At 39.7% G+C, this 14,504-nt stretch overlaps 1 protein-coding gene across 1 annotated transcript in view; it reads left to right on the top strand.

Moving 5' to 3' along the window:
• XRN2 (5'-3' exoribonuclease 2) overlaps window positions 1-14,504 on the top strand; it is a 70,128-nt gene that overhangs the window by 33,371 nt on the left and 22,253 nt on the right. The window contains exons 16-22 of the mRNA XM_073628138.1: window positions 699-784; window positions 4,474-4,609; window positions 6,864-6,971; window positions 9,701-9,790; window positions 9,899-9,971; window positions 11,402-11,485; window positions 12,029-12,126. Of these exons, the coding sequence (XP_073484239.1) occupies window positions 699-784; window positions 4,474-4,609; window positions 6,864-6,971; window positions 9,701-9,790; window positions 9,899-9,971; window positions 11,402-11,485; window positions 12,029-12,126 (675 nt within the window). The remainder of the gene's footprint in view (window positions 1-698; window positions 785-4,473; window positions 4,610-6,863; window positions 6,972-9,700; window positions 9,791-9,898; window positions 9,972-11,401; window positions 11,486-12,028; window positions 12,127-14,504) is intronic.

Here is a 14,504-nt window from a genome sequence, read left to right as displayed (position 1 = left end):
ACTCCATCTCTGCACAGAATAGTGGAGGACTCCATGATTTTTATTAGTGGACTTTTTGGCACATAATCTGCCTGTCCTGTGTTAATGTATAGCATAAAATGTCCCGATTTTGTCTTTATACACTTCCTCACGTGTCTAACCTTTCAGTATCAAAACCGCTCTCTAGATAACCAGTATTCTAAGGCTCCATGCACACGGAAACTTATAAACGGCCGTTTTTGGGAGTTTGGGCATTTTTTTTTTTTTAACAACCCATAAACTCCCCTCTGTTATCCTATGTGTCCATGCACACATGGATGTTTATCAGCAGCAGAGTTTATGGGCTGTTTTCTGAACGCATAAAATCGCGTTCAGGAGTCGTTTTTCTGACCACAAAAACCGCCAAACGCTGATCAACGTCGCTAAAAGCTCAAACTTGGCTCACCAGCGTTTTTTAACGTTTTTGATCCATTGAGAGGAAAAAAAAAGCTAAACGCTAACGCGGAAAAACGTTGAAAAGACTCACTGCAAAGCTACTGCCGGTTTTGTAACGTTATTTTAACTTCCAGTGAGCCTTTAAGGTTACTTTTTCAGTTAATCACCCCCTCTTTTTAGCAATTTACAAAACATGTTTTAGGCTTTAACCTCTGCATGGGATTTTTTTTTTCTCTCTCCGTAACTCGTATGTTTTGATATCATCGAATCTTCCTCTTTCTTAGAACTCCAATGACAAAGAAACCCAATCAGGAACAAAAAGGAAAGCAAATGACAGTGACAGTGAGCCCGAGCCAGAAGATAATATCAGGTGAAGCCATTTTGTATGTAGTACTTTGTTAGCAAATTGCTGAATTGGGTAGAATTGCTAATGAATGCCATTTAGCTTATGGCAGCAGCGCCTTTGGATAATTTTCTGTGATCTTTTTATCCGGCAGTAATTAATATGGAGGGTAACAATATTCAGTAAATTCCAGCGAGATGAGTAAGCTAAAGCTGTTAAATCCAAGTATCGAGATTAGTATGCATGCTGGCTCTCTTTCTTCAAGCCACTCTTCCCTTTGAGACCAGACACTGCATTGGCTAGACATTCACTGATTTTGATTTGATTATGTGATCTGAATACCGGTGTTTTCTGCAGGAATATTTAACCCTTCAACTTTTTAGTGGCTATAAGAGTGTCACATTAACAGATTTGAATGGGGCATCTGTTTAGCATTCCAATTGCACTACTTTGATCTGTAGCGTGTAAAATTGTACTTCAGAAATATAATTTGTGCAGGTGTCCCATTACTACCTAACACATGGCTTCTGTGGACATTTTGCTTATATTTGCATGGTCATTTGTGACTTTATTTCTTTTTTCCTCTCCTTTGATGGAAATAAAGAGAAAAGTAAATACATGAATTCATTAGCACTCTGATGCTTTCCAAATGCTTAATGTTTGTTAGATATGTACCATTATTGTAATTAACGGAGCAGAGGCAAAGCGTGATTGCTACTGTGTGCCGTTATGGGGTTTTTGTTTTAGGATTCGTTCTATATGGTTGTTGAGCACTATTTTCTATGTATTTTGTGTCCAAGGTAAAAATGTGAGGGTTTTTTTTTTTTTTGTTTACCAAATTAGGATAATGACTTTGTATTTGCTACTACTTCACATTCACTTAGCGTATCTTTACAAAACAGTTTTAAAAATTGCCTCTTGCACTTCCTTTTTTGCTTTTTATTTGTGGACAAATCCTACCTAGTTCACCTTTTTTTTTATTTGATGTTAAGGAAAGGGCTGGGTAGTTAATCTTATAAGTACCACTTTCTGTAGTGTGTCGGCAGATACGTTATCCTTTGTAAACTAGTTGCGTACACTGTCCCAACAAAGTGTTAAAGATCTCAAAGCTTGGGTGGTAACGTCTTTGTTAATGCACTTTCCCTTCAGTTTGTCCCTATAATTGATATATACTTTGATATTGTTCAGAATAGCACATGATCCTATGTGTAAACCTGCTACAAAGAAACTAGAAAAATATGGTAGGTTTTTTTTTTTTTTTTGAGCTTTTTACAGCTCAAACGCCATGGTGTGTGAGGCCATTGAATAACATGGAGTGGCAAAAAAAGCTCAAATGCCGCTGTAAAAACTTCCATATTTATGAGGCCCTAATGTACTCCATGACACTGGCCACACCCAACAAGAATTTAATTTACAAATAACTGTAGTGTGAGCTTATTTGGGGTTTGGAATTTTAAGTGGGGAATTTTTAAATGTATATACGTCCTCGCATTGCATCGTTTTTAGCCTGGTTTTATGGATCTGACCTTTCACAGAATTTCTCTCATGATACCTCTATCTCTACATACATACATACATACATACATACATACATACATACATACATACATTTTGTTCATAGCTTTACATACCCTGTCAGAATTTGATTTCTTGGCCATTTTTCAGAGAATATGAATGATAAAACACAAACATTTCATTCACTCATGGTTAGTGTTTGGCTGAAGCCATTTATTATCACTCAACTGTTTTACTCTTTTGAAATCATAATGGTACAAGCTACCCAAATGACCCTGATCAAAAGTTTACATACCCCAGTTACTTAATACCATGTATTGCCCCCTTTAACATCAATGACAGCTTGAAGTCTTTTGTTGTATTTGTGGATGAGGCTCTTTATCCTCTCAGATGGTAAAACTGCCCATTCCTCTTAGAAAAAAGCCTCCAGTTCCTGTAAATTCTTGGGCTATATTGCATGAACTGCACGCTTTGAGATCTCTCCGGAGTGGCTCAATGATACCGTGTTTCCCCGAAAGTAAGACCACCCTGATTTTCAAGGAGGGCTGCAATATAAGCCCTACCCCGTATATAAGCCCTAGTTTAGGCTGCTCAGGGGATCTTGGGGCCCCCTCCCTCTGCAGTGCTTGTGCCAGGAAAGAACAATCTGGTGGGTCACAGAAGTGCCGAGCGGCGGTGAGGGAAGGTATGTGACAAGGTTAGAGTGCAGAGACACATACCCTTTGCATTATATTCTGCTATGGTGGCAAGGATTCTGGCAGTTTGCAAGCACTTTTACGCTGTGCACACTGGGGATTAAATTGCAATCCTTACCCCGAAAATAAGCCCTAGTGTGTTTTTGGTTGCAAAAAATATAAGACCCGGGCTTATTTTCGGGGGAAACACAGTATTGAGGTCAGGAGACTGAGACGGCCACTCCAGAACCTTCACTTTATTCTGCTGCAGCCAATGACAGGTCAACTTGGCCTTGTGTTTTGGATGATTGTCATGTTGGAATGTCCAAGTACGTCCCATGCGCAGCTTCCTGGCTGATGAATGTAAATGTTCCTCCAGTATTTTTAGATAAATTACTGCATTCATTTTGCCAACCATTTTGACCAAATTTCCGGTGCCTTTGTAACTCGCACATCCCCAAAACATCAGCGATCCACCTCTGTACCTTTTCTTCATAGGCCTTGTTGACTCCTCTCCAAATGTAGTGTTTATGGTTGGCAAAAAAACTAAATTTTGGTCTCATCACTTCAAATTACTTTGTGCCAGAAGGTTTGAGGCTTGTCTCTGCTGTTTGGCGTATTGTAAGCAGGATACTTTGACATTTTGCGCAGTAACGGCTTTCTTCTGGCGACTCGGCCATGCAGCCCATCTTGCTTTAAGTGCCTCCTTATTGTACATCTCGAAACAGCCACACCACATGTTTTCAAAGTCCTCTATTTTATCTGAAGTTATTTGTGGGTTTTTCTTTGCATCCCAAACTATTTTCCTGGCAGTTGTGGCTGAAACTTTAGTTGGTCTACCTGACCGTGGTTTGCTTTGAACAGAACCCCTAATTTTCCACTTTTTGATTAGAGTTTGAACACTGCTGATTTGCATTCTCAATTCCTTGGATATCTTTTTATATCCCTTTCCTGGTTTATACAGTTCAACTACCTTTGCCCGCAGATCCTTTGACAATTTTTTTTCTTTTGCTTTCCCCATGACTCAGAATCCAGAAACGTCAGTGCAGCACAGGATGGTTACCTTTTTTTTTTTTTTAATCGCCATTCAAACCCCTTTGTGTCAACTTGTGTGCGTGTTATCAGGCCAAAATCACTAGGGTATTTAGACTTGATCAGGGTCATTTGGGTAGTTTCTGTTGCCATTATGATTTAAAAAGTACACAGTTGATTGATAAAAATAATAAATGACTTCAGCCAAACGCTAACCGTGAGTGAAAAATGTTGTGTTCTCATTCATATGCTATGAAAAATGGGCAAGAAATCATAAATTCTGCCAGGGTGTGTAAACTTATGAGCACAACTGTATGTATGTGTGTATATGTGTGTGTGTGTGTGTGTATGTGTATATGTGTATATATATATATATATATATATATATATATATATATATATATATATATATATATATATATATATATATATATATATATATATTTATATAATTTTTTTAATGTTAATACCAAATGTTTAATTTTCCATTTACAGACTGTGGGAATCTGGTTGGAAGCAACGCTATTATAAAAACAAATTTGATGTGGATTCCACTGATGAGCAGTTCCGGCGTAAAGTTGTACAGTCATATGTGGAAGGACTTTGCTGGGTTTTACGTTATTACTACCAGGTATGCAATTTTTTTAAATTTTTCCTACTGTTCTCTAGTGTATCCTTGCAGTGAGAAAAATGAGCAGCAAGTTGCTATGTTGATTTGGACCAGTGTGCTCATTTATAGTAGTGCGCGTGATATAGTCTAAACAGGTCCCAAATTGTATGTAAATGTAGAAGTCGCTACAAAAATGTCCAGCAGTTTACAACTGCTTTTTTAATTTTTTATTTATTTTTTAAAATAATTTAACCACTTCAATACAGGGCATTTTCACCCCCTTCCTGCCCAGACCAATTTTCAGCTTTCAGCGCTGTTACATTTTGAATGACAATTGCGCGGTCATGCAACACTGTACCCATATGAAATTTTGTTGTTTTTTTTTTCCCCCCACAAATAGAGCTTTCTTTTGGTGGTATTTGATCACCTGCGGTTTTGTATTTTTTGCGCTATAAACAAAAAAAGTGACAATTTTGAAAACACTATTTTTTACTTTTTGCTATAATAAATATCCCATTAAACACATTTTTTTTCCCTTAGTTTAGGCCGATATGTATTCTACATATTTTTGGTAAAAATCACAATAAGTGTATATCCATTGGTTTGCGCAAAAGTTAGGGGATACATTTATGGCATTTTTAGTGTGTGATATATATATATATATATATATATATATATATATATATATATATATATATATATATATATTCGTGACTGCGATATTGCAGCAGACACTTTTGACACTATTTTGGGACCATTCACATTTATACAGCGATCAGAGCTATAAAAATGCACTGATTACTGTGTAAATGTGATTGGCAGGGAAGGGGTTAACACTAGGGGGCGAGGAAGGGGTTAAATGTGTATCCTAGGGAGTGATTCTAACTGTAGGGGCAGGGGACTCACAAGGGGAGGAGACCAATCGGTCGTCCTCTGTACTGGGAACACACCATCGGTCTCCTCTCCTCTGACAGGACGTTGATCTGTGTGTTTACACACACAGATCCACCATCCTGTGTTCGCGGGCAATCACGGGTGCCCCCTACAGGCTCAGAAAGTAAGACGTCATATGACAGCGGCCCGGAGGAACAAAGGGTTCCTGCCGCCGTCATATTACTATGTGCGGTAGGGAAGTGGTTAAAGTTATGCATGCATCATACATACTAGGAGGAGTACAACTGGGGGAAATCAGTGGTGAAGGGTCTGGGTGCTTTGATAGATCATAAGCTTAAAGCGGTAGTAAACCCTGGGAAAAAACCTGCAAGATAATGGCATAATGTGCTAGCACATTATGAAATGCTTTCCTTAGACCGAAGCACCCAGAGCAAAGCCCGTCACAGCTGAGGGGGGCTGACATGTTCCCCCGGTGTATCTTCCGGGTTAGTGGGCTCTGGCGCTGTGAGTGGATGGAGCCATGATGAGGTCACTCATTTGCACGGGAGCCCTCGATTCCGGCAAGAAGCTCAAAGTCCTGGCGCGATACGCCAGACCTTCTGAGCGCATGTAACTTAACTTGTGTCAGAATCAGCCGACAGTGGTTCTGTCGGCAGACGCAGAGCAGCTCCAGACTCTGGAAGGATCCCAACAATATCGAGACCCCCACAGATGTCTAATTGACAGCTGGCTCCGCCTCAGCGTGCCACTGAGCCTGAACCACGTGCAGCTTATCTCTCCTTGATTACTCTTGGCAGCTGGCTACTCTTGTAGTATAACTGAACCGCAGGTGCTGTAAGCTGTTCAGAAACTGACCAACTGTACTTCACTAACCTTATTCTTAAAGCAAACTAACAGCTTGTTAGGAGTAGGTAAATATTTTAGGATTTGTCACCTGGCTACAGGTTCACTGCAAGCCTTCTTTCATGCCTGCTTGTTTTACTAATGTATTTTGGTACTCTTTTAAACCACATTTGCTTTTAGTTATTCAAAGCATTGGGCAGTAGTGATGTGAAAAGCGCAGGAACACTTAGCAAGCAATCAGATGTCTCCCTCCATCAGTTAAAGTCAACAATATGCCACACAATAGGATTGTATAGTCTCCGTTGTCTGTATAGTGCAATGGCTTGCCTGATTTGATACGCATTGAAGGGTTGTTTGGGTTTGTCCTTGTATAACACAGATTTGGTAAAATGTAAAGGAGATTTTACACGGCCGTACATTTCTTATCCAATACCTGATTGTGTAGTGTGTGGCTGGCTTAACAGTCATACATATTAAAATGGAAAAAAAAGTGCTGCTGTATAGTTATGTGTAATTTGTTTACTTCAATTTCCACCAGGGCTGTGCCTCTTGGAAGTGGTTTTTCCCATTCCACTATGCTCCTTTTGCTTCGGATTTTGAAGATATCACCGATCTTTTTAAGGACTTTGAAAAGGACACACAACCAGTAAGTGCTAGGTTATTGTGTTAAGGAGGTTTTCTCAATTTGCTTGTGGTTGTTCTTTAAGGTGGTTGTAAACCTCAGACATGTAATATGAAAAAGCACATCCTTTTATACTGTATACTTTTATCCCCAAAGCTCCAAGTGTCTTTTCTCTGCCTTGTTTCTCTATCAGCATGACGCTGTTCTGGCAGCTTTTCCCGACATCAAGAGTTAAAATAGTGACGGGACGGAGCTGCAGTACTCAGCCTGTGACTGTTATCCACAGCTGTGCTTGTTCTCTGAACTGTGTGAAGGCGGGTGTCCCTTCCCTCCAATGCTCAGCTGTTGGTTGTGTGAAGACTTCGGGTCCCCACAACCTGCTGCTAGAACTAAAGAGAAATCCTGTCTTGTGTTTTCAGAACGATCTACAGAAGAAATGGTTGCAGATGCATCTTGTGTAGGAGGATTTTTCATCTCTGTATCACCTAATGCTAGTCACTTCATTGGGTACATGTGAGAGTTTACAACCACTTTAAAGTTTAATCGGTCCTGATACATATATATGAAGGATGTCTTTGTCGATGACCTCCTGATAATGGCGCATGCCATCCTTTTAGCTTATGTTGGTCATACACAGCTAAATATTTGGCTGGATAGGGTAAATTTGAGCTATGGGTGAATAACCCTTGATTGAACAGTAACTGCAGCTGATCAAATGCAGCCACTGTTTGGGTATTCTTGAAAGCCACGGGAGCAGGGGCGGTCAGAATACAATGGCCAGTAGGGGAGATTCCTCCATCCTCGCGATTTATGTGTGGATGGGGTAACATGTTTTATCTCTTCTCTCATTCAGCCCACAGGTCTGAATGAGCGAAGTACCTTTTGCTAGCCTATGATTAACTTGCAGACTTGAAGTATGCATATTAGTATTTCAGGCTTCCTCAGATGCATACATGTTCCCAGTGTTTGACTAAAAGTGATAAAACTTAAAGATCAACATAACTTAGTGTTTTCCAAAGGAACAGTAGTTCACATGGTAGTTGTCATTCGAGGCTTCCTTTAGTTTGTAGGCATTTGTTCTGTGTGGCTTCTACTAGGAAGTAGTCTGTTGCCCCCTCCCTGTTGTTTTGATGTGATGGTTGGCCTCATTCACTGTAGTGGGGCATAGGAGGGGTTGAGCCAGGTGTAGATGTCCTAACTGAAGTAAATTGTAAGACCCTTTCACACTGGTGCAGGTGTTAGCGGTAGCGGCGCTTTAACGCTGTTATAGCAGCAGAGGGTTAGCAGAACAAAACGCATGTAGAGGCAGAGCAGTTTTATGCCCCTTTAAGGGGTTCTTTTTCTTAAAGGGTTCAACAAACAAGATTTTGTTCAAAGGTGCAAGTCCTGCAGGGTGAGGATTGCACCATTTGTAATGGGGAGCAACAAAAGTATAGGGTGGTGACCATGTCTAGTGGCCCAAGGCAGCACTAAGGAATGGCAAGTAGAAGCCTGAGGTGCAGCTAAGGTTAATCTGGTGGAGCTTCAGGCCAGAGGTAAGGCACAGCAAGGCGATATGTCCAGGGGAACAAAGGGCCAATGATTCTAGGTACAGCAAAGAGCAAATGGCAGTGTAATACAACAAGAATGGGGTCCAGGGACACGGGGCAGTGGTTCAGCAAGGGGTAAATTACAGCAAGGAGCGCAGAGGCAGCTTCTAGACCACAGGAAGGGGAAATGTCTTGTGTGGCCTGGCCTCAACTTATGGTCCATGTAGGTAGCACATCAGAGGAGGGCAACACAGCAGAAAAGTACACAAGGCAAAAAAGTCACAGGGTCCTTGTGCAGCCTGGTTTCAGCACGGGGACCATCAGGTAGCACTTTTCTGGAGGTTCTTGGTTGTCCAGTCCTCAGCTCCGGGGTTCCATGTGGGCAGCACATCGTGGGATGGGATCATAGCTGGGAACGTACTCGCATGGCAGCAGGGTCCATGTATTTATATACCTGAGCTGGAATTAAGTTCCTGGGCCAGGCGACTCGGTGCTTGACATCAGGATCTGCCCATTTTCACCTTGGCCACATCATGAGCACATCTGAGGCAGCATCTCCAGGCACCACACAGAGGGGTGAGACTGCACTGTTCCCACCAGAAGGGGTGGCTAACCTGTAGCCTGTGTGTGACAACTTTACTACAGGCTGCCGCAGAGGGGCAGACTGCCCGGTGCCTTGCATATAGAAGGTGTGGGTGAATCTACACGCAGGTGCTAGGGAATTAGATGGTGGCTGGCCCAGGCACCTTCTCTCCCCACGAGCAACTAGTCGGGGAGTGGGACATGTGCAGGGAGGACAGGGTGCTCAGGGCAAGTATATTTTCATGTAAGATCTTCCTGGGTTTTGGAGCTTCTGCGGCACTCTGGAGAGTATAGGTGGAACCATCACAGTGTGTCTGCACTACTATTCTGATGCCACTATACACAAGTACAGAACATCTCTAGGTCCACTAACCTTGTGCTGAGTTTATTGCATGCAGTCTTGTTCAAGCAGTCCAGGTATCTATTATTATTTATTATTATTATTATTATTATTATTATTATAATATATTTTTTTTTTTTTAATTGGCTAAAAATAGCCTATCCCGTGCTTGATTCCGCTGTCGATTTTGCTATATTTTGTTTGGCTGTAACTTTTATAACTTTTTTTTTTTTTTTTTAAATTGGCTGTGCTAATTACAAACACCAGTTGCTGTACATATCTAAATTTCTGTTTTGTTTTAGTTCAAGCCACTGGAGCAATTGATGGGTGTTTTTCCAGCTGCTAGTGGCAACTTCTTGCCTCTTACCTGGAGACGTCTTATGAGTGATCCTGTGAGTGATTTATTTTATTTTTTTTGTAATTTTTATATTTACACTAAAAATATTGTATGTGTATAATAGTATAGATGTAATTTTTTTTTCTCCCTCCCCCCATAATAGGAATCTAGTATAATTGACTTCTACCCTGATGACTTTGCACTTGATTTGAATGGCAAAAAATATGCCTGGCAAGGTGAGAGAAATAAGACATTGACCTTATTAAAATATTTGAACTGTTTTCACATATTTATACATTTTGTAAGCTTTGTGTCATTTACTTTAAGATACTTGTACTACATTTTTATTACAAATCAAATCTGATTTTTCAGTGCTGTCAAGTCTGCTAAGCAATGTTTTTGTATCTAAGCAGATCACATAATGTAACCACTCCCCCATGCATACAAACAAATGTGTGAAATAAAAGTCAGCATTTTTTTTTTTCCCCAGAAAATTTACGCTTAATAAACTGCTGTGCAAATATTGCGTGACATAAAAAACATTTCAACAGCCACCATTTTATTCTCCAGGGCCTCTGCTTTTGGAAAACCTATAATGTTTAAAATGTTTAAGGGTTCGAAGTAATTTTCTAACAAAAAATGCTTGTTTAACATGCGCAAAAAAATGTATAAAACTTCCCCAGTAGGGAAGTGGTTAAAACTGATTTTTTTTTTTTTATTCTACCACATTAGGAATAGTTCTTGGCAAGAATGAAAAGTGCTCTGTGTGTTAATGGCTGCTGTGTTGGGTTAAAATCTGTCCTCTTCCCCTGGATACCTCCACAGCTGTGAACTTCTGGCACTGTGGGGGTTAATATGACAGCTGCAGCTGAGAGAGGCACTCCTCAAAAGTGCTGACTATGCCCTCATAAAAGCTGTATTTATCGGGCTAATGAATAAAATATCTGCCTCCTCCATTCATAGAGCACGTTTCACTGTGGGAACCAATGGTGCTGCTTTTGTGAATGGAACACTGGCAAAAAGAGCGGGCATTGTCGGTAGTTGTGATTAGTGTTTATCACTGATGCAGCCGCTCATAACCCATGCAGCACAGCAAGATTACAGCTGTGGGAGTATCCATTGGCAGAGGACTGAAGTTTTCAGTCTAATACAGCAACCACCAGCACATGTGACACTCTTCAATGTAAGTACCATGCCTGGTGCGGTTTAAAAAAGTGTCAAACTTCAGCTTTAGGTGGAAAAAAGTGCTAGATCTGACTTAACTGGAAAGAGAGGGGGGGATTTTGCTCCAGTAATTCTCCTATTCTGTGAGGTATGTTTGTCAGCATTTATGTACAGAAATTGTGCACAGTGCTGGGTACTAGAGTGTCCCCACTCCTCCCTCTTCTCCTCTTTCTTCTTCCTCTTCCATTTATCAGGTGACTAAGCTACATGGTCACTGTAGGCTTGTATGTGTAAGAAGGATCATGGCCCTGAAACTAAGTCAGGGCAGCTTCCATAAATCCGACTGCCTTTTGTCATCTTGGACAATAAATGATTTGAATGCTTTTTAAAAAAAAAAATAAATATATAAATTGTTTCAATGGCCTTTGTGTCAAGCTCATCTGTCTCCTTGTGTTGGTCTTCACCTCTTCCAGTTAATTGATTGCTTCCTCTACCTTTTCAGGTGTTGCTCTGTTGCCATTTGTTGATGAGCGGCGGCTAAGAGCTGCTTTGGAAGAGGTTTACCCTGACCTCACTCCTGATGAAAGTAAGATTATGATATTCACCTGTGTTGTCTGTATAATCGCCAAAGTTTTAGCATTAATGTACTTACCGTTTATGCTCTGCTAGGCTGCAAATGAACAAGATGTAATGGATGGCTGCTATTGATTGCCTTTAAACAAATCTGTAACCTTTTGCTTCATAGATGATTTAATTTCAGTAAATTGAATGATCCTTGATGCATAAATGGAGCCTTGGTGGGTACAAAGTAGAATAAAACCACTTTGCATTAAAACTTGTTAAACTCTCATTTGCAGGTTTTTGTATATGACTCAAATGATCTGCCTTCACAGGAAAGTCTTTTTATGAGTGTCTGTTAAAACCGTGACTGCCAAACCATTAGAAAAAGTGGGAGTTTTAGCAGTGTAATTAAGTTTTTAAATTGCTTTATAAAAGCTGAAATCATACGCAGGAATGAATTAACTTGTGTTTGGATTATACGCTAATGAACTTAATGGCAGCTGTTGAAGAAACATTCTGTACAGGGACTCATCTGTGCTAAGAGGTGTTCTTTTATTCCTTGTGTCAGTACGAAGAAACAGCCTTGGAGGAGACCATCTCTTCGTTGGGAAACACCACCCCCTACATGAGTTTATACATGAGCTCTACAGGAGTAACTGTAAAGAGGTACACCCGATCTGTCGTCATCAATGTTAATTTTGATGTCAAATTTCGATTTGGTTTTAGTCGGTCTTTTCTGATTTAAAAAAAAAAAAAAAGCGATTTTAGTTTGTCTTATTTTAGTCATCTGAATTGTTATAAACTGCTAAATACCTTTTCTCATTAGGAGCACAACTGCATATACTGCTAAGTTTACATACCCCAGCAGAATTTATGATTTCTTGGCCATTTTTCAGAAAATATGAATAGCACCTTTTTTATTTCTTTCACTCATGGTTAGTGTTTCGCCATTTATTATCAACTTTTTTACTTTTTTTTTTTTTTAAATCATAATGGCAACAAACTACCCAAATGACCCTGATCAGAAGTTTACATACTCCAGTTCTTAATACCGTGTATTGCCCCCTTTAACATCAATGACAGCTTGAAGTCTTTTGTGGTATTTGTGGATGAGGCTCTTTATCTTCTCATTCCTCTTGGCAAAAAGCAGCTTCCTGGCTGATGAATGCAAATGTTCCTCCAGTATTTTTTGATGACTTACTGCATTCATCTTGCCATCAATTTTTACTAAATTTCCTGTGCCTTTGTACCTCACACATCCCCCCAACAACATCAGCGATCCACTTCTGTATTTCACAGTAGGAATGGTGTACCTTTTCATCATAGGCCTTGTTGACTCTTCCTCAAATGTAGCGTTTATGGTTGTGGCCAAAAGGCTCAATTTTGGTCTCATCACTCAAAATGACTTTGTGCCAGAAGGTTTGAGGCCTGTCTCTGTGTTGGTTGGCATATTGTAAGTGGGATATTTTGTGATATTTTTGTGTCCTAATGGCTTTCTCGACCATGCAGCCCATCTTTCTTTAAGTGTGCATGTTATCAGGCCAAAATCACCAGGGTATGTAAACTTTTGATCAGGGTCATTTGGGTTATTTCTGTTGTCATTATGATTTAAAGATTAATCATGATTGATAAAGAATTTTTTGTGTTATCGTTCATATTCTCTGAAAAATTGCCAAGAAATCATAAATTCTACCAGGGTATGTAAACTTATGAGCACAACTGTAGCAGTCTTGTGACATCTATACATTTCTGAGGAAGCCTGTAGGAGGAGTTTTCATATTGCACTGAGCTGTCCTATGAGGCCGCAGGGCTCCCAACCCTCTGTCTGGACAGTGCTGATTGGCCCTTTGCTAATAACATGCACCCCTCCCAAGAAAAAACACCTCTCTAGCAATACACACAACTGAGCATGTGCAGCCTGACTTCAAAGGCTCAGTCTTATAGGGACTTGTCCAGGGGGCCAGTGCAGGGAGGGGAGGATCTGTGCATACAGGATCAAGCAGCCTTTTTACACAATGCAGAAATTAACCCCTTAGTTTCCACATTGAGTATAACAAGCATGCTTTATTGCATATACACACTGATTTTACTGCTGTGGGTTTAGTAACACTTTAAGCATTTCTCTAGAATTGCCAAAAATTATATACTGTACTCCTGGAATAAAAATTGAATAACGTGTTTATAGTATTAAGGTTTGAACCTGCACTACAGACACATTTAGCCATTATGATATTGAACGTCTTTTATAAATGACACCAAGTTTCATAAACAAAATTATTGCTTTTGACAGAAGTGCAACTTTAAAATAAAAAAACTAAGCTCGATTGGCTGTAATGTTTCTGAACATATTACTTGAATATATTACCAATATTTAGAAAAAAAAAGGTTTTTGTTCTTTAATTTTTTTTTTTTTTCCTTTTTTCAGCAGCTTAGTAGTGGTCCCTACTTATTCTTGTGTGGTAGTGCAGTGTTGACTTTTATTTATCTTGTGTGTTAGTGCAGTGTTGACTTTTATTTAATTTTAGTCAGGAGTTGGTGGCATCCTAGTAACTACACTATTCTTACAGGGCTTTTTGCTGACCTACTTGGGGCTGAAAAATATGGAGAACCACAAGGGATTTAAAATGCAAAGCTTTTTAATTCACTAGTAATACATTGGATAACATGCAAATTATTTTCCTTCCCTTCCGTTGAGGGACACAGGAAAGCCGTATACTGTTGGGTTTGATCCTGGAAAACAATCTGTAGACCAGAATAACTGATCTCATTCTGAATATGCCTGTTTTTTTTTTTTTTTTTTTTTGTTTTTTTTTCTTATGGCATCCTAGAAGGGTGGATGTCGTGTTTTTTATCTTTTTATTTTTTCAATCAAAGTTTCTATACTACATTTCAAATTGAGCTGGTCTCTACAATGGCAGCGGTAACCCACCTTAACAAGGGAAATCGCTATACCAGTAGACTGAGTAGAACAGAGTAGATGCAGGATCCAAGTAAGCATAAAAGCAACTGGTTTATTAGAAAGAAAATTTATAGCACAATGGACA

Source organism: Aquarana catesbeiana, linkage group LG04 (genome assembly GCF_042186555.1).
Source record: "Aquarana catesbeiana isolate 2022-GZ linkage group LG04, ASM4218655v1, whole genome shotgun sequence".
Classification (NCBI taxonomy): domain Eukaryota; kingdom Metazoa; phylum Chordata; class Amphibia; order Anura; family Ranidae; genus Aquarana; species Aquarana catesbeiana.
Note: the sequence above shows the minus strand (reverse complement) of the source record. Positions and strands in the feature narration are given on the sequence as shown.